Source organism: Mycteria americana, chromosome Z (assembly GCF_035582795.1).
Source record: "Mycteria americana isolate JAX WOST 10 ecotype Jacksonville Zoo and Gardens chromosome Z, USCA_MyAme_1.0, whole genome shotgun sequence".
Classification (NCBI taxonomy): Eukaryota; Metazoa; Chordata; class Aves; order Ciconiiformes; family Ciconiidae; genus Mycteria; species Mycteria americana.
In genome coordinates this window covers 21,970,639-21,997,780 of record NC_134396.1, presented here as the reverse complement: position 1 = coordinate 21,997,780, position 27,142 = coordinate 21,970,639, and the positions used below count along the sequence as shown (strand labels likewise).

Here is a 27,142-nt window from a genome sequence, read left to right as displayed (position 1 = left end):
GCAAATGTGTAATTTCTTTAGCTCACCAGAGAGTATTTTTAACAGCTTCAGGCACAAGCCAGTGGAAATCAAGACAACTTCAGACCACTTAATTTACCCTAAAAGCATTAAGCAATATAGATGCCAAACCTTTGTAAAGAAGATAAACCCAGAACTTACCAGATGAAGAGTAGAAAAGCCAGGGGTACTTAAGCTTCGTTGACAGAACTGTGCAAAGCCTGGTTGGAGAGTAAATTGCTTTCTTATTTCTGCAGAGGAGTGCCTTTAATTAAGCAGAGAAAACCACTTATAATTACAATTATCCCCATACAAATTCCAAATGCCAGACTTTAGCTAATTTAGTCTCCTGTCCCAGTGTCTAGAAATGTATTTTGATGATGTTCTAGACTCCTCCTGTTTAGTTGATGCAAACCTCAAAATACATTTGCAGTCCTATATAATTAAGATTCTGACAGTCTTCCAACAAATTTCTGTCAGTATATTGCAGTCGTCACAAGTGGGAAAGGCTATGCAAGAAAGAATAACCTTGCCCTTAAGTGAAGTGTGACTGCAACCTGTACCTGAACTGGCCAAGGGATAAAACCAAGACAGGACCACTCACTGAATGGTGTAAACCCAGACTCGTGTTAAGAATGCAGTCTGCTGTAAAAAGCACAAGACAAACCAAAGCATGAATTTAAAAAACAGCCCATACTGTATCAGCTGAACATTTGAGGAAAAGACTTCTTAAGTGCTAATTAATTGATTTCAATGGGAGCAGAAAGAGGCCAGCACTGAATTCTTCAGAAATCCCAGAGTGATAGTACAGTCGCATGTACCCAATCTGAAAATTCAGTAATCAGAGTAGCTTGGTCATTTTTCATGGAAACAAATCAATTAATATATAATATGATTTCAGAATAATCAGCCCTGAAATGGTAACAAAACTTCTACAATATATGTCACCATGAACGTTGAGGATGAGATTTTTAAAAGAACAAGATGCACTTAAGAAGATTCCAAGTAAAAAAAAAAACCTTCAGCCCACCAGGGCAGCCAACTGGTAGACAGGAAAATACAGAAGTAAGAAGACTTTCCCTTCCCTATGAGACTCTCTTCCAACTCCAGCAAGTATTAATAGGCATCTTAGAATTACCAGATGCACAGGACAGTTCACCTGTTTGGTCTGCACCTTCTCTCCTCTGTGGCTTCTGGATTTCTACAACTACTATACCTATTCTGTGACACTTAATCTCCTACTACAGCTTTTCTTAACAAGCATGACAAAAACCCAAACTCCACTCAATGCAGTGCTGCTCGTGTTAAGAGACAGGCATCTCACAGAAGGCATTAAAGGTATTAGAGGTATTAGGGCTGATTTCTAAAATAAAAGATGCATAAATAAGAGTAGTTGCTTGCAGGTCAAAAGGCCATGCCAGGTGTGAGTGGGACATTGCTCCAATCTGAAGGCAGCAGCAATCGCAGACAGAGGAAAGCCAGAGTTATAGAGAAACAAAAGAGATCCATTTGGAAGAGAAATTCCTACTCATCAGTGGTATTGCAAAAATCATACAGGATGAAATGGAATTTTTTTAAAGGTTATTCAACAATTATATAAACAAGAAGCCATGTCTGGAGAATGAGGAAGTCTGCGCATTCCTTAGATTATTTTTACCATATTTTAAAAAGAAAAGCTGCTTGTATATCAAGGTTATTGTTACTCATCTTCCCACTGCAAATAATCTCTGATCATGAATGTATGTAGCAAGGTATAACACAAAACTTGGATTATTCAAAATTATTATTTTCCTTCAAACTGAGTCAGTTTCTACCCTGTGCAGAAGTATCTGTTACTGATGTAAGTAACAGATGTAGCAGCAGATGTTGGCTTAATGTATGTAAAAAACTATGTTACAGCGTATTGCAGAAGTTGCTGCTGTAAACAATGATATAACACATCTCTGAATTACACCAGATATGGGGTCATCAGACTCTTTGAAGAGGAAATGGTATGAATTTTCATCTACAAAAGAGGAAGCATGCATGTGAACGAAAGGCCAAATTTGCTGTCTGGTAAAAGCCTGTGGCAAGCCCAGTACTGAGAGGAAATACATTTCTCCAGAGCACCGACATTAGTTCCAGAGTCTGCCCAATATTCAAAGAAAGAACCTGCAAAATAAATCGGTCCAATGGAAGACTCCTGTAATCTATAAAGGTGAATTTCAAATAGTTTAAGAGTAGTTCAATTGATCGATTTAATGTTTTCCATATCACTGAAGGAAGAAAGGGAGAAGAAATACAGTAAGAATAACAGAAGACAGCAAAGTTGGTTTGAACCAACTTAGAAATGATTGGCAGGATCTACTAGGAATAGGTGAAGGAAAGACACAGCTGCTAAAAGATGCTAAACCAAAAGCACAAGCCAGCAAGTTAGCTACCTCAGCATGCAGAAAAGGTGGGTGTTACAGTCAGAGATCAGCACGGAAAGTTTTGAAAACCTGAGAACCAAGGTGGAAACAGAGGTCCTTCTAGATGGCTCTTTGATAATGCCAGAATTGCTGTGGTCTGTGAGATGCCTGTTTTCTGACCAAACAGCTACCTCAGACACTGCCTGGGTACCCGCAGGAAAATGGTGGTCCATGTTAACCTAGCGCACGTGGTGTCCCAGCTTTTATGGAGGCTGCAGTTCATCTCTGCCATGGCCACACTTTTACCCTCCCTGCCTGTACAGCAGCCCTGTCTGATTCCGAGGAGAGCTTTACAGTCACCCTTAGCAGCAAGGACAGTCTAGCTATGTGCTAAAAAACAATAAGGAAAGAAGGCAAGTGATTAAGGATGAATGCAAAGAAGTCACAGAAAAATCTCTAGAAAGGAGGACTCATATAATCATGAGCCAGTCAGTTGGTCTCTGACACTCAAAAAGATAACAGAGCAACTTACTGGACAATCAACTTATAAGTAGCTGGAACATCAGGTCCCAAACTGTGGTCTTCAGTTGAAGCAAGGGGACCATGAAATCATACTCAACATTAAAATGTACATCACCTTAGTAATGCCTGTTTATTAATAGTCTGATGATGAAGTGTATAGTGGGCAACTAGAAACTGTGAACTGTAGTAAGCAGTACGGTCCAAAAAGTTTGGCAATTATTGGTATGTTATCGGCAATTATTAGGTAATGATGAACAGCCAATATGGGTTTATCAAAAGGTAGTCACATAAAACCAATCTATTACTTTTCTGTGACAGTTTAACTGGCTTCAGTAAGGCTCTTCATAGTGTCCTTCATAACATTTTTATAAGCAAAGTAAAGAGATAGTGGCTAGGCGGAATCAACACAGCTGGTTCCAAAACTAGTTAAAAAAAAAACATATTCAAGGTGTAGCCATCAATAGTTCAAAAGAAGATCGTGAAGAGATTTCAAACAATGTACTACTGTAAGTAAAAAGCAAGTTGATTTTTCCTCAGTCTATTTCCAGTCCATGTTTTATTTTACAACACTGATAGTGGTATAGGTAACATAGTAACAAACTTGTGGATCACAACAGGCTGGAAGGAGTTGTGAGTGCTCTGAAAGGCAGGACTAGCACTCAAAATGATCTCATATTTTAGAAACAGTCTGAAAGCAGCACAGTTAGATTCAATAAAAATAAATGTAAACCCCCAAGTTTAGGAAGAAAAAAAAAAATCAAATGCAGAACTACAAAAAGGGAAATGAACTGTCTAAAGAAATAGCCATGCCACAGAAGAGGCTCTGAGAGAGTATACTGGGACACTTACTAACAAAGTACTATAAGTGAGGAAAAAAAGAAGTTATTTCTGTTTATTTAAGCCAATGAGACAGTGCTTAGGCTGATGTATACACTTAGAATACCATAGGGTAAGATGCAATCAAATTTAAAAGGCTTCAAAAGAGAGCAGTCAGAATGCTGAAAATTTTGGGAAGGATGACCCAAGGATGAGGAAAGATTGAAAAACATAGATGTGTTACAAAAGAGGTGACTGAGTGGAGACAGCAGTTGTCCTCAACTATGTAAAAGGTAGTGATCTGTAAAGAAAACAGTGAGCAATTCATGTCCATAAAGGGAAGAGAAGAAGTAATTGCTTAAATTGAAGCAAGAAAGATTTAATAAGCTATCAGGAAAAACGTTCCCACTGCAACGGCACGCTGGAAGTGGCCATCTGGTGATGCCACAGTGACAAGAGCACACTGGTGACGTGGCTCGTGTCTCTGAACTACCTGGAGAGCAGCACCTGGGCAACCGCAAGCCTTTCAGAGATGAGCAATAGGACTCAGCAATGTTAATAGCTCTACAGACCTCTCGTGTTGGTACCTGTCCCTTTGTTTAGGATAAAGAGGAAACACTGGCTGAAAAGAAAAATGTGTAGATTCGAGGGAGGTTTTTTTCCACAAATGTCACTGCTGAATTCACAGTTAGTCAGCATTCACATGGCATGTGGCAAGATAGTGTAAACCTGTGGAAAGACGGGAGATGATGGCAGCCTAAGGCTCTTCTGGACTTTGTAGATCTTTGGCTGCTCCATGGTGTTGGAGCAAAATAACATCAGTTGGAATTCATTGCTCCACTCTGTGTTGCCTTAGCTCTACCTGAATGATGATGCCGTACTCCTCTGGTGTAAATCTTGAAAAAGCTGGAACTCACCAAACTTCCTGATCCACCCTGATGGGACTGGAGGGTAGCCAAAAAAAAAAAAAAAATACTGGTGCTCCTTAATCAGAATTTGACCAATGTCTGTTCCACTGGTAGATGCAATCCTCCAGCAGTTCTCCTGAATTGCTAGCAAAAAGTTGAGACATAGCCTGTATTTCACAAATACTCTCCAACGTAAAGTGTACAGTTTGCATAATATATTAAAACAAGAGTGTAACTGAAGTAACAGACTACACCTGGAGGTTCTTAAAATTAAATTTAACTTGTAGGTCAACTTCTGAGATGTTTCTCAGGGCAGAGCTCATTGCAGGTTTGGGAACTTGGAGATTTGGATTATTGGTTGGGCCTAGATGAGGTATCAGGAAAGGAAGATAAAATAGCCACTTATTTTCTCTCTCTAACATGTGTTAGATCTGTGGCTGAACACTGCCGGGCTCTATAATTAAAATTATATTAATACTCATAATGCATAAAGCTGGTTCTGTAGTTTCACTGTAAATTCTGCTCAACCATATAGTTCTTTGAAATATGTAGTTAAAAGCAGACACAATGGGTATTTTGCTAGCATGTAGATAATATGAAAACTTAAACACAGAACAGCAATTCAGAAATAAAAGAAAACAGAAAGAGAACAGCTTTAAAGATCATCTATTAACTGGAAATCAGAAACTTCATAACAAAAAAACTGATTTTGAAAGTATGCTTCACACCCCTACTGGATCAAGTTATCCGAAGTTACCTACCATTAGAAGTTACCTACTAGAGGGAGGTAATCCTTAACACCCTTACAATCCCTTCCAGCAGACTGTGAGAAGCAGTGAGTTCTCTTCTGCAAGAGCTGTATACACAATTAGACAGCAAGGAAAGATGAAAAAATGAAATAAAAAGAGACTATAAGAACTATCCCCAAGGATGGAGAAACATTAACATTTAAATGTATACAGATGGTGGAATCATAAAGTAGAATAGTGAAAACTTTTGCTTAACAGGTAAAATACTCAGTCTTGGCTACCCTGAGGAGTAATCCCTTTCACCTGACACTGACATAGAAAATTCTCAACTCATTTGTGTTCTTTTTCTGAGCCTAACATGAAACTTCTCTAGTTACAAGCAACAAAAAACTCTGGAAGAGAAAAAGGTAACAATTACCTACCCCTCTCCTCCACTTCCACACAGAAACACACACAAAGTTTTGGGCAACAATCCAGATCTTTAACTAGCAAATATGGGAATCTTGCTTAGAAGTCCTTTTCTTACCGCCAGTGGAACTGCCTGTTTTTCTTCTAAGTTTCTAATTAGTCCTTAAGGCACCAGAACTCTGCTTTGTTAGTCACTGTTTACAGCAGTGGTCAGTCTGCACTAGCTGCTACTTCCTTGATGGCTCAGGTAGGCTATACACCCCCTGGCACACCCCTCTTTGGAGGACTACCACATTAAGACTGTATATCAGCTAAGGCAATAAAGATCCTATTTGAGTTGGTTGAAATTTAACGACAATTTTCCCAAAGGAGATGATGCAGGAACAAAGAAAGAAGTCTAGGAGAGGAAATCATCGACTTCGTTATGCTGGCAGCTTGTTACAACATAAAACGGGCAAGAGGTCAATTTTTTTTTGTCCCAGGTCATGTACGCCATCCATTCAGTGAAGATTTTCCAGTGCCACTCGGTTTTGCTGTTTCTGCCTCCGGAAGAGACACGAGGCAGTGTCTAATCATGGCAGTAGAGGAAACGGACAACTGTACTTTCATGCCTCACAAAGAAACTGACGACTTAGGATTTGGGCCTGATGAACCCCACTTTTATGTGCTTTTTAATCACTGTGCTCTATGAATAATATAGAAAAGCTACGATACAACATTTCAGAAGACATTGTGCATGCATTGTTGACTGGTTGGCTCTTGCAATGAAAGTGGTTTTAGGAGTAATGTTTCGTATGATAGTTTAGTGGTACCTTCTGGAAAGCAGAGAGTATAAATCACTCTTATTTGTCATCCTATTACAGACTTAAACTGATCATGATAGTTTATATATGCAGTACAAAGTTTCTAATGAATATTTCACACGATGCTAATTAATGATGCTAACAGAAGATAAATTTGTGTGAAAACAACAGAATTCTTTTATTGTCCCCATTAGCTTAAAATTTATCAGCATACAGCAGTATAAACACAAAACTTTAATACTGAAGGGATTAACCTCAGCTTATCTCAGGATAATTTTCTGTGGTTGGCTCAGAGCACTCTCTGCTTAAAGTACTAAAGCTCACATTGGTACCTCATTAAATCTTCATTTCAACTGAGATGGCTGAAGAAAAGCTTTCTAACAAATGAAGTCTCCAGAAGACTCTACAGGTCTATATTCCAGGGCAAAACTTTGTAGTTAGGGCCTACCTCTTTTTTTTTTTTCCCCAGCTTGTTCCTTGCTAAACCGTTTAAATGTCTTCCAAAATCTTAGATCTTCTACAACAACAATGATAAGGGCAATTTCAAAAGCATTAGTGATCATACATGTCATCTTCCTTTTATACGGTGACTTGAAAAGTAATAGAACAATATCAGTTTGTGCTTTTAGGGCTTTTTTTGCCTGCACTATCCTACCAATTCACAACTGGGTGATTATGAAATAAATGCAAGGATTTATCTTCTAGCTCACAAGTATTACCTGAGCTTCACAGGGACTTCACTAAGAAAATGCTACCATAATGCTGATAATTCTGTAAAACTCGTACCAAGTTTAATAGTTTATGTGCTTTATTTTTACTTTCTTCCTAATAAACTTCCTTCTTCTTAATAATAAGTGAAAAAAGTGCCAGGCATTAAGAATAATAATAAAGACCATGTAAATGCTATTCTAGGGAATTTTTTCTTTTTGCTCCTACAGGGTTGTTTTTATTCTTATCAAGGTCACAGCTAGCATTTTTATCAACAAGGAAAAAAAAGTGTATTTTTTCTCTTCCATGACTGACAACTTCAAAGAAATTCACAATGTATCCACAGATGGGTCTTTAATACTGTGAGTACTTCAAAAGCCAGAGGAGGAGATAATGCAAATGGCACAGAACTGGAAAAATAATTTGTGTTAAAATTTTGGCCCCTCATTTCCTAAAGCCATGGATTTGTGGAGCTTCAGTGTGACCTTTCTGCGATAGGAAAACCATGAGTTGCGTTTTTCCCAGTTACTTCTTAGAATAACATTTTTTCTTTAGACCTGTAAGTTTAACTAGAAAAAGTAGGATCTTTTATTAGGGCAGTATACCTGAAAAAAATTGGCCCAGTTTCAAGTACATGAAGAGGTATTGCCATTTTTAGAACAGAGAATTTTGATTCAACTTCAGTGGGAGCCAGAGCAGTAACTAAGATACACTTGGAAAGCTGGATCTTCCACTCACACTTTTAAAAATAAGAATGCCCACAGAATTTGGCATATGCTAACAACTATGTTGTTAAAAAGAATATATTTTTGTATCTGCTGGCTATCACTACAAGTACAAATTCCATAGAAATTATATTACACACCTTTGCAAACACATTTGGATGATGCAAAATGTTTTATATCATAAGTTACAAACTGAATTTCACTTTGTGATTCATCTGGAAAATTTCAAGCTCGGGGAAAGGTTAAATTTTACTCTAATAATGGTCTAAACATGAGGTTTTGTTAGTATAATGATTGTAAAGCTCAGATCATGTGACAACTGAAATAAAATACACTCTTACCTAAGCCAGTTTGCTTGACTTTAGGGAAAAATATAGAGTCTGTGTGTGCTGACTCCTTTATAAAAAGTCTTCAGGTCATTATTACTGAAGCTCAGGAAACTGTGTGATTCATCATGTGCAAGTATTTTTCTACAAAGGTCGCAAGGAAAAATATTGTGGACTTTTTATCTGAACTTGGCCCAAAAGCTGATCTAGGCCTTGACCTATTTTTCTGTAACTGCATTCATGATGGCAAGCATTTAGTGTGAGTATGTTATCAGGTAAGCACTTTTCACAGGCTATCCTTTTTCCTACTGCTACAAACAACAGTATAGTCTGGTGTGTGTTTTTCAAATCAAATAAAAAAAAAGAATCAAGTCAGAATAGAAAAAAGAGGACAACTATGCTGAACTATGCTCATGAACTGTAATTTTTAATGACCACAAAACCTAGAAGTGGTAGAGGGTATAAAATACAACATTAAATACTTCTTCCTTGCTGGTTTTCACTTCATGTCTGAAAATGAAAACTGTTTGGAAAGATAAATAAGGAATGTTCATACGTGGGACCTGGTGGACATAAAGATGTTTCTCATTTGCAACTACATTTTTCTTGGGTGAGTTTAGGATTTCCTGCACTATAAAAAAGAACATCATAAATTGCAGCCTAGACTTCACAACGCACATAGATGTCTGAAGTCTAAGACGGACATAAGATCTTGAAAAAGGATTTTAAAATGCAGCTTTTCTGCTCAGAGCCTAAAGTCCATTTCCTGCTCACCCGCCATCTTCCAGAGACAAAGCAAAAACCTCAGTACTCTAATCACGTAGCAGGCATTATTATGTCTGATTCCAGTGATTGCACAGATATGAAAGTATAGTATAATACCAGTCTTCAACAATTGTAATAGAAAATAGATGGTTGTATTTTAAACACAATTTGAGTATGCAGTCAGATGAAAAGATTAGCTTCCTGCTAACAACAGCTGTCAATAACATCTGTCTCAACAGTAACAACAGTGTTCTGCTTGCACGACCAACAGGTCTCTAAAGGCTTTGTTTATACAGCTGCCTACTTGCTGATAAAAACTACCCTTGTATTATGGAGCCTATCTTTCCTGCACTTGTAATTTTTCATAGAGATTTGGCTGGATGCGCCTGTGTTTGTCACCAACCCACGACTGACATGGCTACTATCACCTTGATTGTATAGCAGGCAGATCACTCCAGAAAAGGTAAACATAAAGTTCAGGGTAAACAATACAAACCAAAACTAAATCAATGTGAATAACCAAAGGCATTAATATCCTCTGAAAAGTAGTTAAGAGGGCATTTTCTTACTCTTTCTTTTCTACTTCCTAGAAGTTAGATGTATTTTAAGAAGGAAATGTAATCTTTCACAGTGTACCAGAGGAAAGGTCTGCGCATTTAGTCTTTATGATGGACAATAGGATGTCAAATCTAGTAAGAGTGTCCTGAATAATCTTATCTTTGAAAAATGAGCATATACTTACAGGAATCTATATTAGCACTATGAATTAATACCCTATGGCATAATCTTGATATACAATATTGCCTTCTTCCTCAACTTACTCCTGTAACTGATTTACAATCCACCTCTGCTAGAGGTTCCCACAATTCCCCATCAGAATTAGAAACATCTTAAGGACACACACAGTTTTGCACAGACAAACATGGCTTTGTGCATTGTTTGCTTTTATTTTTATTAAAATTTTGTGCTTGTATAAAACACAACAGCTTGCAGTCTAAGCCTAGTCCATAACAAATATTATAGCAGTGTTCCTCCTTTTATGAAGTTGTCTCTCTTATGGCCTCCAGCTACCTTCTAGCTCCTATGGTCTACAGCACAGCTTACTCCCAGGTATAATTCAACAGGCTGTGTGGCTGCAGACAGGGTTTGGTATAGTTGGGCTTAAATGCAACAATTATCAATGCCAGAATGTGAGATGCAAATCAGCTGATATTGGCTTGAATTATACATAGTGACCAGCCACACTGTATACTGCTTAAATTTGTCATTTGCTCAAGTGTGGTTGTAAAACATGTTTAGAACCGCTGCACTGACATAGATTTAGTGTAATTTGACTGCTCACTGGAAACACACTAGCAAAGGCAAATGAATTATTGTTAGGGCTGATGAAAAGTTAACCTCACAGGCATTAGGAAGTTCCCTCAATTATCTTTAGAGATATTTACAATAGATAGGACCCATCCCTAGCCTGCTTTAATATTCTTGACTTTGTGGTAGATTTAGAAGGTCATTATTCCTGCAGGTTACAGCTCTCCCTTGGAGTGGAGGATTACCTATAAAAATGTCCCAAAAGAAGAGAGATAGATTAATATATCTAAGGAAACAGCCATCTGAGGCATTTAATGGCTGTTCAGTTGTTCACATACAGTGAGCGGTCATAACTGATACAGAAGGGATGAAACCAGCTGGGTCTCAACTCCTCCTTATCTTTTCTGTTCACTCAGATTGCCTTGAATACAAACAGTGGTGGGATGGGAAGTAAAGCATCTATGTGCAGAGGCTGCAGTGGGGACTGGCCTTTATGAGTAAGAGAAGGAGCAGAGCTCCCTGCCTTCTCTCCCTCCTCTGCACCTGCTTTAGAGCCATGTACAATCTATTCCTTATGCTGAATACAAATCCAGAAGACACGAAGACAATGATGCCATAAAAAGCTAGGAGGAGTCAGCTTGCAGTAAGTCAGGAAGACAGGAGTGACTTTTTTCCGGGAAGTAGTAACACTTAGGAGATTGGGTTCTTCATATGTCTAAAGGAAACTTATGTCTAAAGCTGGTGAAGTAAGAGCTGGATGAGCAGACAATGAGTTGGACTGAAAACTGGCTGAACAGTCAGGCCCAGGGGGTGGTGATCAGGGGCATGAAGTCTAGTTGGAGGCCAGTAACTAGCAGTATACCCCAGGGGTCAACACCGGGTCCAGTCCTGTTTAACATGTTCATTAATGATCTGGATGATGGCACAGAGTGTACCCTCAGGAAGTTTGCTGATGCCACAGAAATGGGACGAGAAATGGGACCTCTGCTGGTGCACCAGAGGGTCATGCTGCCCTTCAGAGGGACCTCAGCGGGCTGGAGAAATGGGCTGACAGGAACCTCGTGAAGTTCAACAAGGAGAAGTACAAGGCCCTGCACCTGGAAGCAATATATGCTGCGGGCCACCCAGCTGGAAAGCAGCTTTGCAGAAAAGGACCCGGAGGTCCCAGAGGACCATTACCACATCGGTCCTAGAAGACCATGACTTCAACCAATTTGAACATGAGCCAGCAATTTGCCCTGGCAGCAGAGAAGGCTAATGTTATCCTGGGGGGCACTAGGCAGGGTATTGCCAGAAGGTTAGAGGAGATGATCCTTCCCCTCTGCTCAGTGCTTGTGAGACATGCCTGGGTTCTGTGTCCAAGTCTGGGCTCCCCAGTACAAGAGAGACACGGACATATTGGATACAGACCAGCCAAGGGTGATGAAGGTGATGAAGGGACTGGAGCATCTCTCCTATGAGGAAAGGCTGAGAGAGCTGGGACTCTTCAGCGTGGAGAAGGGAAGGCTCACGGGTGACCTTATCAATGTATACAAATATCTGAAGGGAGAGCTTAAAGAAGACAGAGCCAGGCTCTTTTCAGTGGTGCCAAGTGACAGGACCAGAGGCAATGGGCACAATCTGAAACACAGGAGGTTCCACCTGAAACACTTCTTTACTATGAGGGTGACTGAACCCTGGCACAGGTGCCCAGATAGGTTGTGGAGTCTGCCTCCTTGGAAGTCTTCAAAAGCCATCTGGACATGGTCCTGGGCAACCAGGTCTAGGTGGCCCTGCTTGAGCAGAAGGGTTGGACAAGGTGACCTCCAGAGGTCCCTTGCAACCTCAACCATTCTGTGATTCTGTGAAAAAACCAAGCAGATACTTTGGTCAGTTTACAATCTGTCCCTGTAAACTGGAAATGGGAAATACATGCTCTGGCAATTGGGAAAAAACACATGTTGAACTCAGCTGAAAAACTGGGAAAAAATTAATATAAAAGTTAATGAAAGGTGAAAAAAGTGTAATGATATTCCTGAAAGACAACCACCCCAGTATTTCCTATAGTCAAACTAAAAGGGTCTCAAACAAAACCAGTATGCAGGAACAAGACTGGTCAGCCTTACCTCAGTGCCCAGTAAGATCATGGAATAGATTCTCCTGGAAGTTATGTTGAAGTATATGGAACACAGGGTGATAAAGCCAACATGTCTTCACCTAGGGCAAATTGTGCCTGACTTATCTAGTGGCCTTCTACAATGGAGTGACTGCATCAGTGGAAAAGGGAAGAGCAACTGATGTCATCTACCCGGACTTCTGCATGGTCCCCCACAACTTTCTTACCTCTAAATTTGAGAGACATGGATTTGATGGATGGATTGTTAGTTCCGTAAGGAACTAGCTGGATGGCCGCATCTAAAGAGTTACAGTGAATGGCTCAATGTCCAACTGGAAAGCAGTAACGAGTGGTGTTCCTCAAGGGTAAGTACGGGGACCAATACCATTTAATATCTTCATTAATGACATAGATAGTGGGACTGAGTGCACTCTCAGCTAGTTTGCAGACAACACTAAGCTGAATGGTGTAGTTGACTCACTTGAGGGAAGGGATGCCATCCAGAGGGACCCTGACAGGCTTGAGGGGTGGGCCCATGTGAACCTCATGAAGTTCAAAAGGCCAAGTGCAAGGTCCTGCACCTGGGTTGGGGCAACCCCAAAGATCTGTACAGACTGGGGGTTGAATGGATTGAAAAGCAGCCTTCCAGGGAAGGACTTAGGCATATTGGCAGATGAAAAATTGGACACGAGCTGGCAATGTGCCCTTGCAGCCCAGAAAGCCAGCTGTATCCTGGGCTGCATCAAGAGAAGCGTGGCCAGCAGGTCGAGGGAGGTGATTCTGCCCCTCTACTCTGCTCTGGTGAGACCCGCCCCTGGAGTACTGTGTCCAGCTCTGGAGCCCGCAGTACAAGAAAGACATGGAGCTGTTAGAGCAGGTCCGAGGAAGGCCACGAAAATGATCAGAAGGCTGGAGCACCTCTGCTATGAGGACAGGCTGGGAGAGTAAGGGTTGTTCAGCCTGGACAAGAGAAGGCTCCAGGGAGACCTTATTGCAGCCTTTCAACACTTAAAGGGGGATTATAAGAAAGATGGAGATAGACTTTTTAGTAGGGTCTGTAGCAGTAGGACAAGAGGTAATAGTTTTAAACTAAAGGAGGGTAGATTCAGACTAGGTATAAGGAAGACATTTTTTATTATGAGAGTGGTGAAACACTGGACCACGTTACCCAGAGAAGTTGTGGATGCCCCATCCCTGGAAATGTTCAAGGTCCGGTTGGACGGGGCTCTGATCAACCTGATCTAGTGGAAGGTGTCCCTGCCCATGGCAGGGGGGTTGGACTACATGATCTTTAAAGGTCCCTTCCAAACCAAACCTTTCTATGATTCTAAGATGCAAACCTGATCTTTATACTCCCTGCACATGCAACTCCAAGTAATTTGCTCTGAAGGTTTTAAAAAATCAGCTTCTCATTTATTTTTATGGAAGTCTAAGAAAACTGGCCATTTACTATAAACTGTTACTAAGAGATTGTTATACATAACATATGAAACATGTACATCCTACTTCTTTATCTTGAATCTGTTATTAGTATTTCATATTCTCTGTACCAAACCCAAACCCACTACTATTTCACACATGTAGTATGTAAGAAGTAGTCTTTTCCCATAGCAATTATGAATTGGAATTTTTTAACCTCTCTTAAAAGCCATAGTCCACTGTATATTTATGGTATGGATTTTAGATGAATTCAAATGGCTTATTATTTGATAGTTTGAAAAAACTGTCTTGAATATAAACCTGCAAAGGCTTATTAACTTGAGTTATCCTCATTTAGATAGATTCCCAGGGTGCAACTCATTAGAGTAAAGCAGTATTCAACCCCTTCATCAAGTGTGCTCTCCTTTGTGACTCTCCTTCTTAAATCAGGTTGACTCAGTAAAAATGATCACAGGATTTTTAATACTACCACTGCCCTGACATTACGTATTATAAAGCTATGACTCAATGATCATACTTGATAAGAAAGATATACCTACAAGCACCTTTTAAAGTAGATAAAGTATGAATGTGCATTTTAGGTATGCAACAAACACATGGAAAATGCCTTCGCTATTAGCACACTGCTAATTTTATTAAGGTTTTTATAATGTATTACTTTATGTAAGAAACTCACTAAGAGAATTTACCATATATTTTTAAAAATGCACTAGATCTTTATGCTTACTACATAAATCTATAGTACATGCAAAGGACTGAGGTTCTCCCTGCAGCTTATTTAGTCTATTTGAAGTTTAAAAGAAAAATTAATTAAAAGAAATTGGCCTATACAATGGAGTCTGGACAACGCTTTTAAGTAACTAACATTTTATTATATCCATATAACAAGGATTTTATTGAAATTCAATCAAAAGATGCTGGCCTCAGCCCCATAAAGGGATTGCACTGAACAGAAGTCTGCTATCAGAGTACATAGGAAATAGCCTGTTCTGCCACTGAAACCATTTTGCACTGTACCTGACCTCTCTGCAATAGCCTTTGCCATTTAGGGTAATTCCTTGTAAACCTTCAGAACCGAGACTTTGTACAATATAAGATTCAAGCTGACCTTTTCATTTCAGGTAGAAATAATTTAAATGTATTGTCATCCTTAATGTAAAGCAGAATTCATGGTACAATTCTGAGAATTAGGTAGCGGTTTGACTTTTATTGTAGGCTTTTTAAAATTTGAAATCTTTAGCTAAATGTTTGCTTTAATATTGGTAGTGTGGGTTGTTTGTTTTTTTTCAATATAAAACTATGCATGTAAACTCATCCTTAAGTACGTTTCCTAAAACTAGAACAGGAAAATACAATTTTGTTTGGCAACTAGACAATTTCAGGGGCAGGGAAAGAAAATGATAGAAGTAACCGCTAAAAATTTGTTTTATAACACTTGTAAAATGCAGACATTAGTTGTCTGTAGAGACAGTTGCGGAGTATGTCTATTGGGAGGGTTTTTAATTGCATGAGTCACATTACCGAAAGTTAAGTGATATGTTAGGGAGCTGTATTGCTGCTCTTGATAGTTTTCTGTTTTGTAATTTATGTGTTGAAATGTTTTGAATGTATAGCACTGGTGGCCAGGGCCTGAGGTAGGTGGCCCTAAAGCACAATTTTCTTCACTTGAAGTCAAAACAAGTAACTACTACTGCAAGATCTACATGGAAGATAAAATAGTAAACTACACTAGCTAAATAAAAGTAATAAAAATAGAAAATCTCTTCCGTGAAGGTTGTGTTTATCCCAACACACTGCTGAGGCAAACTGGTCAGCTTTTATGGTCTCTCAAACGTACACTGCTCAGCTGGTACATGTTAGAGCTCTGTCTTTTAGCAATGATGAGTTGTTTTTTCTCAGCAGTTTACAAAATTATTTTTCAACTTTCTTGGTTTCTGGGTATAAATACTGTGATTGGAAAGTAGACACATTTACAACACGCAACCCAGATACCTTCTAATTCCTACCTAGGACTCAACTCAACAAGAGTGATCTGCTTTTTCATGTCCTGTGCTGGCTTCCAACCACCACAGACACCTAACACTCTCACAGAGCACCATAAAGGTCTCTTAGTGTTGCACGTTAATGAGGGTTTCCTTTCCCTTCCTTTGCCCAATGCAGGAGGCCAGTCGGAAGGACGGTTAGAACTTACTTTTAAGTGATACTTTAGGCTTCATTTCAAAGAACGTATAAAGTTGGACAAGAATTTAATTTCTCACATAATAAAAAAAATGTTATTTGAAGAGGATGTTTTCTGAGGTCCTGCTCAGTTTTCAGCAACTTAGCTCTGAGTAATACACAGGTAAGTAGTAGGAATGCTGCCTAACATGAGGGACACTAAAGACTTGCTCCTTCACTTCTGCATATGAGATGAACATCATTATACATAAAAGTTATCCCATTAAAACAGAAGGAACTACTCACATACATGCATTAAAAACATGTGTGCAAGTCTTTGCAGGATTAAAAAGGCAGGAAGCAACAGGTTGGGGCAACAGACACCAGATGGGTGGAAGGAAGAATAAAGTGATAGGAAGACATGGTTATGTGGGAGGTTGCATATGCAACTTACAAGTTTGAAGGCATTTGAAGGCCTGATTTTAAAGTTTGACCTTGTTTTAAAGAAATGTGATGCTTGTCATGTAACAGCTGTTCCTGAAGCATCTGCAGCTCCAGTGCTCATAATCGATAACTCACACTAACTTTAAATCATGACGAGACCACTAACACAACATTTCAGATCACATCATTGCTGACTTTTACAGAACAGTGTTTAGCATAGTTCCTAAAGTGGTCAGATATCTATCATGCTTCGCCGAACACACTGGGGTACACCTTGCGTAACTAGCAGGCAGGCGGCTGATGATGTTGTACGAGGAACCAGTACTGAGCTTAAAATTCTGCTGGTCCTCGTTAAAACAGTATATAGCTTAGTCAAGTCACTAGCAAGAGAAAGAGTGAGAAAGAGAAGAACTTGCATGCGAATTTGTAGTGAATAGAGAGTAATTATACAGGCAATGTAATAACTCCTGTAAATGATGCCTTCCCAGTAATGTCCAGCTGTCACTAAGAGTTGCATTTTGAAGACGTGAACTCAGGAACCCTGAAGAAAGAGGAACAAAATTTTATAGCTGTAAATTACCCTTTTGTGTACAGGCAAGAAAGCTAACACACTGACCTATTATTCCTCTTGTTTTGAAAATTCCTTTAAAAAAACCCAAACCACCACATTAAAAACACTTCTTGTGAAGATGTATCACTCTACTGTCAGTAGAACAAACTGCACTTGAGTCATGTAAAAATGACGTACTCCTTTTGAAGAAAGGGAAACATGATGTTGTGCTAGCAAATATATGTAATTTCTACCATACTGTGTAAAAGAGAATATTCCTACTTGCAAAATAAATATGCAGATTGTTAAATTGGAATCATATTCAGAACATGATGAATAGCATGTTTGAACATTTAATTTGTTACAAAAAATACTGAGTACTTACTATTGGATCAAAAGAAAAAGAAATTAAAAAAATTATAACAATGGTTAATTTCACAACAGTTCTTACTAGCAAAACTTTTGTAAGCCTTTGTGAAATGAAGCCAGATTAGTTGCTGCGATTCCAGTACTTTGTAAGGCTTTAGTCATACAGATGAACAGTGACCATCACCACAGCTGGGAAAAGCTGCCAGAAGGCTGACCCTAAAAATAGGAAGAAAGAAAATAACCCAAACCCTCTAAATATCAGCCAGTTATTTTCTTTATTCAAGCAAATCTCAAAATGATCAGGAATCATGGCAGGATCTGTAGTGAACTGCTCATCTGATGGCTTCTCAATATGATGTCTCACTCTTGTGAATATTCCACCATAAATTTAAAATGAATTCCCAAGGGATACAGAAAGGTACACTGATGAGTATTCTGCCATGGGAAAGGCACATCACAGCGGAGCTAATTTTATCCTCTGCGACTGCAAACCCCATGTCTTCCAATAAATTGCTGAGGAGGTGGAGTTTCTCTGCATACTTTTCTCCCTGGCACAGAGACTTATCCTCAGTTTATACTACCATTATGCTATTTGTTCTTTTATGTGTCAGCAAACTCAGTTACCTTGTACTTACATCAACACCCTGGAAACACAGTTTTTGTCTCAGATGACAAGACTCTTGAAAAGGAGGCCTGTGTTTTCCTTCAGCCTAACAGTATGAAAATAATTGTCTTGGTTTCTTACTGCCACCACAGAGCACAGACCAGCTGAGAGTCAGCACTTCTCTGGGAAAAGACACCGAAGTCTAGCAGACAGCAAGCTCAGTCGCAAGAGTATGGTGTTCCAGCAGCGGAACTCTAACTTGTTTGGTTTAAGGAGGGAAGGAAGGGGGGAGGTAGATTTATTTTCAATCATCAGGAGGATTTTTTCTTTTCATAGATGAAAGGGCGAAAAGAAAAAGAAATCCCAGGGATGTGTGTCACTGCAGTATTGATGCCCTACATAAACCCCTCGTTTCCCAGGAGCGCTAATGCAGGCACCAGATCATTTTGCTGCTTCGTGCGGAGGAGGAACCCTGACCCTCCGCCCCGCCGCCAGCAAGCAGCCCTACAGCAGGCTCGGGGCTTGCTCGGACAGAGCAGACGGGCAGCAAACTCCTGGGGTGAGACTGGACGTTTCCTCCCTGCCAGAGGACACGAACCCATAGCCGGCTTCGTCTGTGTACGCTTCGCCAGAGCAAACTTAGTTACCGAAGCGCACCCGGGAGCTGCGCCTCGGCGGGGCCAGGAGGGGACCGGCGGGGCGCGCCGGGGGTCGCCGCTTGCCGGCCGCAGGAGCGGGCAGGCGGCGGCCAGAGGGGAGCCCGCCCGAGGGCTGGCCGGCAGCGGGCGGCGGAAGGGGCAGCCCGGCTATCTGGAGCTGGCAGATGGCCCCACGCCCGGGGGTCTCCGGGGGAGAAGCCGTCCCGCCCCGCTCCCGCAGCCCGCCCGCCCGCCTTGGCCGGGTCTCAGGCGAGGAGTAGTTGCGAGGTACGAGGAAAGCCCCTTACCTGTTGATTTTCAGGGCGAACGCCCTCCTGTCTGCGGCGGGTAAAGTCGCCATGCGGGAGAGCAGCCGCAGGTGTCGGCTGCCGGCGAGGATCGACGCCGGCTGTACGCACGAAAGGCGGCTTTATTTAATTTATTTATTTTTCTTAATTGCATGCTCCGGGCTAAAAACCCGACGGTCTTCTGACAGTTCTGGGTGGCGACTTCCGCATTTCACCTTCCTCACCCAAATCGCCCGGAGTGGGAGGGATCTGCCCCTGTGCACAGCTGGCTTCTCACCCCCGCCGGCGTCTGCCCCTCCGGCCGGCAGCGCCCAGCCCCGGCACCCCGGGCGCGCTGCGCCTCTCCCCGGTGGCTCCCACGGGCTCCCCGCCGCGGCGGTAGCGCGCCCGGGCACTGGGAGGGGGCAGGCATTTCGCCTCCCTGTTTAACACAGGCGATACCCGAACCGCCCGTGGATATTCTGGAGGGATCCGGAGGGAGGCAGCGGGGAAGGCAGGCACTCAGGCAAGCGAGTAAGGAGGGAAGGCGCCTTGTACCCGTGAACGCGCACAGCTGCCGGCATCCTTGTGCACCCGCCCGACCCCTTTTCTTTTGGAAACCGCGGTGCGGGTGTCAGACACCCCCGCCCGGGGGACGAGCGCTGCTCGGCGGGGGCGGGCGAGGAGGCAGCGGGCACCGCTGGGCACCGCTGGGCACCACTGGTCGCCGCTGGGCATCACTGGGCACCGCTGGGCGCCAGGCCGGCCCCGCCGATGAACCCCGTCCTCCCCCGGTGTAGCAGGCGCGGCTGCCGGGCAGGGCCGGGCAGGGCCGGGCAGGGCAGGCCCCGGCAGGGCTGCGCAGGGCAGGGCAGAGCGGCGCCCACCGCCCTTCAGGCAGAGGAAATAGCCGGGGTCCTTCCTTCGTCCCCGCTGGCAGAGGGATGGAGCTGTTCGGGCAGGTGGAGACAGTAAGGTGCAAGACGTAAATAGATGCCAGCTCCTTACCTGGGATGGTATTTTGCCATCACACTCGTGCACCCAGGATACATGTTTCTCTTGCCCCTAAACTACTGGAGTGTGTAAGGAAAACTCACACATACCAACACCAGATACCAGCTCAGCTTGGCACAAAGTGGGCCCCACTGCTGTTCTCTTCACCTGCACTTACAGCTCAACTTTTTAAAAAGGCCGTTTTTAGGGAGTATCTTGTGGTTGTGTTACAAAGGGATGCTTCCTGACTGGTAGTTTTCTCTCAGCCTTGGTGTAGATTTCACTGCTTCTGCAGATAAGCAGAACTCCACCTTCATTTGAAAGGGGAAACAGAAGCCGAACATGGTTTCTACAGGTAAATGAGGCAATTCTACAGGGTAGCAGAGGCAATTCAGTTTTAGGTTGTCCTGTTTTTATTAAATCCATGCCTCGGTGGCCACAACATTAGGATTCACCTGTTGAAAGGCAGTCATAGCTTAGCTCTCCATTCCCAGTGAGCTGGGAGGTATCTGGAGGGTATCTGGAGGAAAACAGTGTGATTCGAGGCAAGGAATGGAAGATTGTCAAACACTGAAGGCCTGAAGTTGTGCTACTAGCGATTACCTCTCACTCTGCAGGATTCACCATTCTCTAGAGCACTGTTAAGTATGGGTGGTCTCAAATATGAATGTTAACCCCTATGGTCTTTGAAGAGCACTGGCTATGTGCTGTTAGGGAAGTGCAGAAAGGCTGAAAAAGTGAAAGATTTAACAAAAAATGGGAGTAAAAAAGAAGAGTTGAAAATGGAAACAAATACAGATAACTTTTAGGGGAAAAAACCCACAAGGATCTACAGCAGAATAAGATCTCAGGTTACGAGTCTGAAAACCTCAGAAAGAAAATATTAAAATCTACCATTAATAGAATGGCATTGACTAACAAACATTTGCTTTGGAAAGAATAAATTAGACACTTTATTGCATGGGACTTACCCACCACACCCATCCTTTCTTTATGTTGCCAGGATAAAGCTAAGGCTGCTTACCTATGTGTAATTTGAACTTAAATATCAGTTACAAATCACTAATACGTAGCTATGATCTGGCACGTGTGTTGGTGACAAGAAAACTCTTGAGTGTCACAGATACTGGCCGATGCAAGATACTGGCCGATGCAAAGGTGGCTTCACGCCACCTTTCTTCTTGTCTGCACTTGCACGTGTCTGTTGAGAGATGGTCACTGCCTTCACAACTCTCTTCAGTGCACAAACAGGCTGCAGTTTTAATAGATGTGTTATTGCTCCACAAGAAACTCAAAGCGTGCCACCTGCCTCCTGACAGGCTGCTGCAATCACGTTGTGTCAACAGTGGAAAGAAACAAGAAAAATGTAACCTTTTTTTAATTTTAGTAGACCATGTAATTTAAATGGACACATCCATTTTTGAGAGCTTAATCTGAGACACCCAATGTTTGATTTTTTCCTGGATCAATGGTATGCATTTCTTACCTACTCAGAGTCGAGGGCCTCAGCATCGTTGAAAGCTATGCATCCAAAATCCAGCTGAAGTATTTATTTTAACATCTTGGCCTTTCTAGCATACTTACTCTCTTTGCTCTTACAGGAAATTGGTAGAGAGAGGAACTGCTTCTCTTCTATTTGCTTTTCAGAATTTTAGCTTAGAGATTAATATAACCATGCTCTCCTTAAGACATCATGAAATAGCCATGAAATAAACACCAGTTTGTCAATTTTCTATGCTGTCTAAACCACTGCAGGACAGGCAAGAAGCACTTCTTATCTACTCTCTGCACACGTTGAGGTGGGCTCTCTCAGTTCCACCTCTTTCCGTCTCCTGTATAAAAGAAGGGAAATCGGAGGAAAAAATGTTCTGCAGTTCTCCACTAGTATAGTAGGTCCTTGCTATCATGTGATATTGGTTTCTCGTAGCTTAACCACGTATTATAGATAACCTGTCACTAGAAGAGCTGCTCATCGACAGTAGGAAGTCAGGTCTTTTCTGTTTCTCAAACTACTGCTTTTGAAAACCACAACCATCCTCTTCATTGTTTAATTTCAAAAGCTTCCATGAAGTGCTATGCCTCTGTTTCTAGCAACTTACAAGCTAAGGAGAAGAAAAGTCAGCAATGAAAAAAAAAGCAGGTCACTCCATTAACCATTCTGTACGTTGTTTGGTTGTAGAGACAGTAAGACAACAGTTTTGGTATTAGATAGGTTTCACACCCATCTTTCTGTTCACGGCAGGTCCCGCAAAAGGAATTGGACGTTCTTCCTTTACTGCAGTCTGCGGTTAATTGGGTTTGGGGTGTTGTTTTTTGTTTGTTTGTTTAAGAGAGGAAGCTGTTTCTTCTTCTAGCTGTATCTCCAGAACTGGTAACTACTCGAGAAGAAACCACTACCTCATTTTTTATTGAAGCTATAAAAAAGAGTCCAGGCTTCATCTTGAAGGAAGTAGGACCTTCCTTGATTGCCAAATCTGGCCACACAAATCGAGCTAGCAGCAATGCAGATAACATCTCAGCCTGCACAAATATACCCATTTATGATGATACAACTATTCATTTTGCAGTTTCATACATTCTTGGTATGCATGGACAGAACGATTACTCAAAAATATTTTGTCACATGCAGGAAAAAATGCCTGAGGAGACACACAAAAGTAAGGCTTCCTGCCTTCCTACTAAAACTGCTAGTATATTCAGGAGATACAGACCAAACACTTAGATCATTGTAAGTTTTCATCTTTTTGGGTGAACTGAATTATCAGCAGCCTACTTCAGCATATGAGCAGCAAAACTCATCAAATATTCCTTTTCCTCTATTATGTCAGCAATTCCATTGCCTTTTTGGGGGGGAAAAAGGAATTTTATCAAGAAAGTTTACATGGTTTTAACTCATTGGAGTACTACCAGATGAGATGTTGGTAAACTATTTTTTTAAACTCTTATCCAATTAAGTATTGTCAACAGTACTGCTCCAGCTTGTTGTTAAACACTATTGTTTGAATTCCTGCAACAAACCAACCTACTACATACAGGGTCATGGAGTCTAATCACACCTTTAGAACAAGAAGTAGAACAAGATCTTTCCAGCCGGGAGATTATAAAAATGATATCAAACCAGGTGCCAGTGAAGGCAGCACAAAATCAAAAGTCAAGAAACCAGTGCAACTCAGAACAGACCACGGTTTTCCAAACCTAGCTTGCTTGGATGGAAGCAGCTGCTGGTGGGTCTTGTATATGACACAGGAGAAAGCATGCTTACGTTCCCCATTTCCTCATCCCCATCCTCCCGTCGCACACACATGCATCCCAAATGGTGGTCCTCATCATTGCTACACCACTTCAGCCCTAGCATCAGCCGTAAAGCTGCACCTCCCTCTCATTCCACTTGGGCTTCAAATGCTCTCACCACGCTTTGGTCTTCCTCCTGCAACCTGACCTGGAGGTGGTGGGTCCACAGCTGGTTGGTTGCTGTACCTGGGCAGGCTGAGGAGCTGCAGGCCCAGCCACAAAGAGCAGCTGAGTAGTGGTAACGACAGCACAGCTTGGGCATGGGCTTCTGGGCAGAACGGCTACTGCTGCGTATTGTTTTGAAGTAGTTGGCAAGCTGGGGTTGGGGAAACGGTGGAAGAGACAGTAATCGGCATGTCCATATGCCACCTACCAGGGGATTTTTCTTCTGTTAAGACACACACTTCCAAATACGTTTTTTCTTAAAAGATCAGTCACTTCTTCACCAGCAGTGGTACCCCTGCAAAGAATGCATGGTAGAGTATTAGAACATCATGCCCACCATTAAACACAACTTTGTGGCCTGGAATAGTCATGGATGACAAAGCCCTGCAGAAGCTTTAAGTGTCACCTGCTTATTTGTAGAGGATGTACCTTTGATGCTCAACCAGCAACTGAGTTAAGTCCATGGGAGTTTTCTCAATGTCTTTTATAATGGTAAGTTTGCATCCCTGGCAAAATACACCAGCAGTATATAACTTCAGTAATGAATAACTGTTATCTGATCACCTCATAAGAATATCTGGAGGTTCACACCAACAGGAAAACTGTGATGATCTCAGTACCTGCCAGCAACACACAATGCCTGTTAATGTTTGCTCATATTCCACCTTCTTACAACATCACTGGCTGGAAAAGTATAATGTAGCCAGTGCAACTAGACACTCTCCCCTTAAAGGAAGCTGACATGCCGTCAAGTTCAGCGCTCTCGCTGGGATGGATCTCGACTGTATCCAATAAAGTCTAAGTGATTTATTCAAGATTGTTTTAAACAAAAAATGTTATATGAAATTTAGTAGGCTAAGTCTCAGAAAAAGAAGTGTAATTTTCCATTACTCCTGCTGATGTAGGAAATAGATTGTCAATGAAATACTGAACCTTCCTTAAAAAAAAATAAATCACTCCTAGGTTTAAGTTTCATTTCTGTGTTGGTGAAACAGGAGAAAGGGAACTTAGATCACTTTGCAGCCTTCTGTTTTTTCATAAAACACTTGACTCTAGAAAAAAAAAGGCTATGTGAAAGCATATCTTCTTTTTCCATTTGTCTGTGCAAATTCTTCTGGAGAAATAAAAGCGTTACTGGCCAGATCCTCAACAAAGATTTTCTCAAAGAGAAACGTTTCTCTTCTCACCTTCACTGTAAACAGAACTTAAGCAGACACAACAATGATAAATTTTTCTCTTACTGTCACCATCTTCTTATGTACAATTAGGCAACTTGCTAGATGATGTATGCTGATATTTAAATCCTGACTGTAAGCCATACCTTTATTCTCATGTTCTCAGTTTCACTAAGTTTCACAGCACAACAGCATATTGAGCACATAAGACATAAAAAGCAGCAGTGTTAAAAAGCAGGTGCATGGACTGATGTAATGTTGGTGTTTTTAAAAGATCTCCCTTCTCTTACATGACGTGTGAATAATCTGCATTCTTCAACGAAAATAAAGTCCTGTTGTCAGGAGAAGCTGTCAGTCCAAGTACAGATAAGAAAATAGAGATAGTTTGATATAGAAATAGTTAAACACAGGTAACAGGCAAGAAAGAAGTAAATGTACCCAGGGGAGTATGCAAATCATACTAAAGTTATGCCTCTGCTTACCAGCTTATATTTTGAGATATACACGGGCCTGCTCAGCAGCTACTAAGCTGATCACAAAACTGAACTTAATTTCTGTTTCTGCATTGTTTTGCAGGTTAACTATAATTCAAAAAATCTGGCATCATTGTATGAATTTGCAGCAACTCCTTTCTCTGTGACACTGAACTACATTATACTGTACAGGCTGGTAGTACCTTAAAGGAACCTCCTTCTCCAGCAGGCATGATGCTTTAAAGCTGTTATATTCCATATAATATTGAAATGCCAATGATTTTCTTTTCCTGTTGTTTCAATCAGATCATGCTCCCCTTGCTACTGTATCAGGAATCAGTAAGTTGCAATGCTCTTCAGTGCATCCTCTTCCTTATTTTCATGGCTCTTACAGTCTTCTTCCCCAATTCTCCTCAAAGAACAACTTTCATCCATCATCCAAATCAGTCTGAAGCAAATGGCTTTGCTTACACTGAGATCTTCAGTATGTGGGAAGGGACTAGCTTATTTCAATCGCAGCCACCTAAAGTAATAATTAAATACGACTTTCTGGTACCCATCAACACTTTACTGCTTTCTGATGTTGTATGTCTGGTCTACAAATATCTTAGAATAAAGCACTCCAACTGTGCCACCCAGATTTAGGTTTGCTATGCTCATTTTAGCTGCCACCACAATAAAATATGCAGGTTTTGCATCTATCTTTACAAAGTAGGCTTTATTACACAATTCAGCAGAAAGGCAAAGACAGTTAATACTTACAGCAAAATTGTAATGTTTGAATATAAACTTTAAAGAAACCTAAAGGAAACCCAGAAACCACAGTATTTGTTTTAGGTACTTTTGTTCAAAAGAAAAATAATGAGCAGTGTCATGTGAACTGATGAAAAGCAGAACAGCTTTAAGAACCAGGACACCTTTTTCTTCCCCAATACCAGATGTCTCACTGACATGTAAATGAAATTTCAGTATTATAAATAGTCTCTTTTTTGAAAGACAACTTACAGACTTTTATATGCTCTGTGATGCTAAGCTGCTAGTTCCCAACACCTTTCTCATTTTTTCTTCCTTTATCCCACAGTTCTCTTGCAGCGAAAATCTTAAAAGTTTTCTTAATCAATCCCTTAATAACAGAACTATGTAAAGTTGAGCAGTCTCAGGACAGCAAAAACATACACCATCGGTCAGGGTTCTAACAGATACAGCTTTGAAATACTGAGCAGGTTTTTCCTTTAAAACAGGATGTGTCATACAAGGGTTCAACCTGAGTGGTCGAAACAAGAATGCGAAAAGATGCATTTCCCATGTATTAGTCCTAAAACTCTACAAATCAACAGACTGTATGATTATACCCTATAAGGAATGGATGAGATTTACTGCCTTCCACAGTTAAGGAAACAGAAACTCCACAACTGATTCTCGTCAGCTTCCCTTATTTACTAAAGATACCTAAGCTTTTCACCTTGCTAAACTCAAAAGTTTCACGCTTGTGCTGCTGCTGACATTCCATAGAGCTGGCAGAAGATTTATAATGTAGGACAACATGAGTTAGTTTAACTACAACCGAAGCAAAAAAACGTATTTCTCTCACAAACCGAGATTTTAATAATTTGCATTTGAACTTATTATCTGGACAGTCATGTAGCTGTAGGTATTTCTGTTGGAATAAATATGGTTCTGTCTCCAAGGACAAGCTGAATTAATGGATTATGTAAGTTATTTGATCATTTGTTTTAGACCGGACTTCTACATGCTTGTTATAATCAGAATGACTAAAGTAAAAGCCATTATTTGGAGTGGAATATCACCAAATACCATCAGTATTAAAGGAATGTTTTAAGCTACACAAGCATAAGAAGGTTCAGGGATAAATACTAAGTATATTTACTGCCATACAAGCCAACACACATACAAACAAGATGAAGCCCAACATCCTTTATCAGTCTATACTCAAACCTGTGTTACTGGACCTTATATTGAGAGCAGAGAACCACACCTCGGTTTTGAGGAGTATGCATATGTAAGTATGCATCAGG

At 41.1% G+C, this 27,142-nt stretch overlaps 1 protein-coding gene across 1 annotated transcript in view; it reads right to left on the bottom strand.

The window, feature by feature from the left end:
• DOCK8 (dedicator of cytokinesis 8) overlaps nucleotides 1–19,166 on the bottom strand; it is a 95,733-nt gene extending 76,567 nt beyond the window's left edge. The window contains exons 1-2 of the mRNA XM_075527459.1: nucleotides 19,031–19,166; nucleotides 160–262 (exon numbers count right to left, since the gene is read on the bottom strand). Of these exons, the coding sequence (XP_075383574.1) occupies nucleotides 160–262; nucleotides 19,031–19,083 (156 nt within the window). The 5' untranslated portion in view covers nucleotides 19,084–19,166. The remainder of the gene's footprint in view (nucleotides 1–159; nucleotides 263–19,030) is intronic.
• Between the last annotated feature and the right edge of the window lie 7,976 nt (nucleotides 19,167–27,142).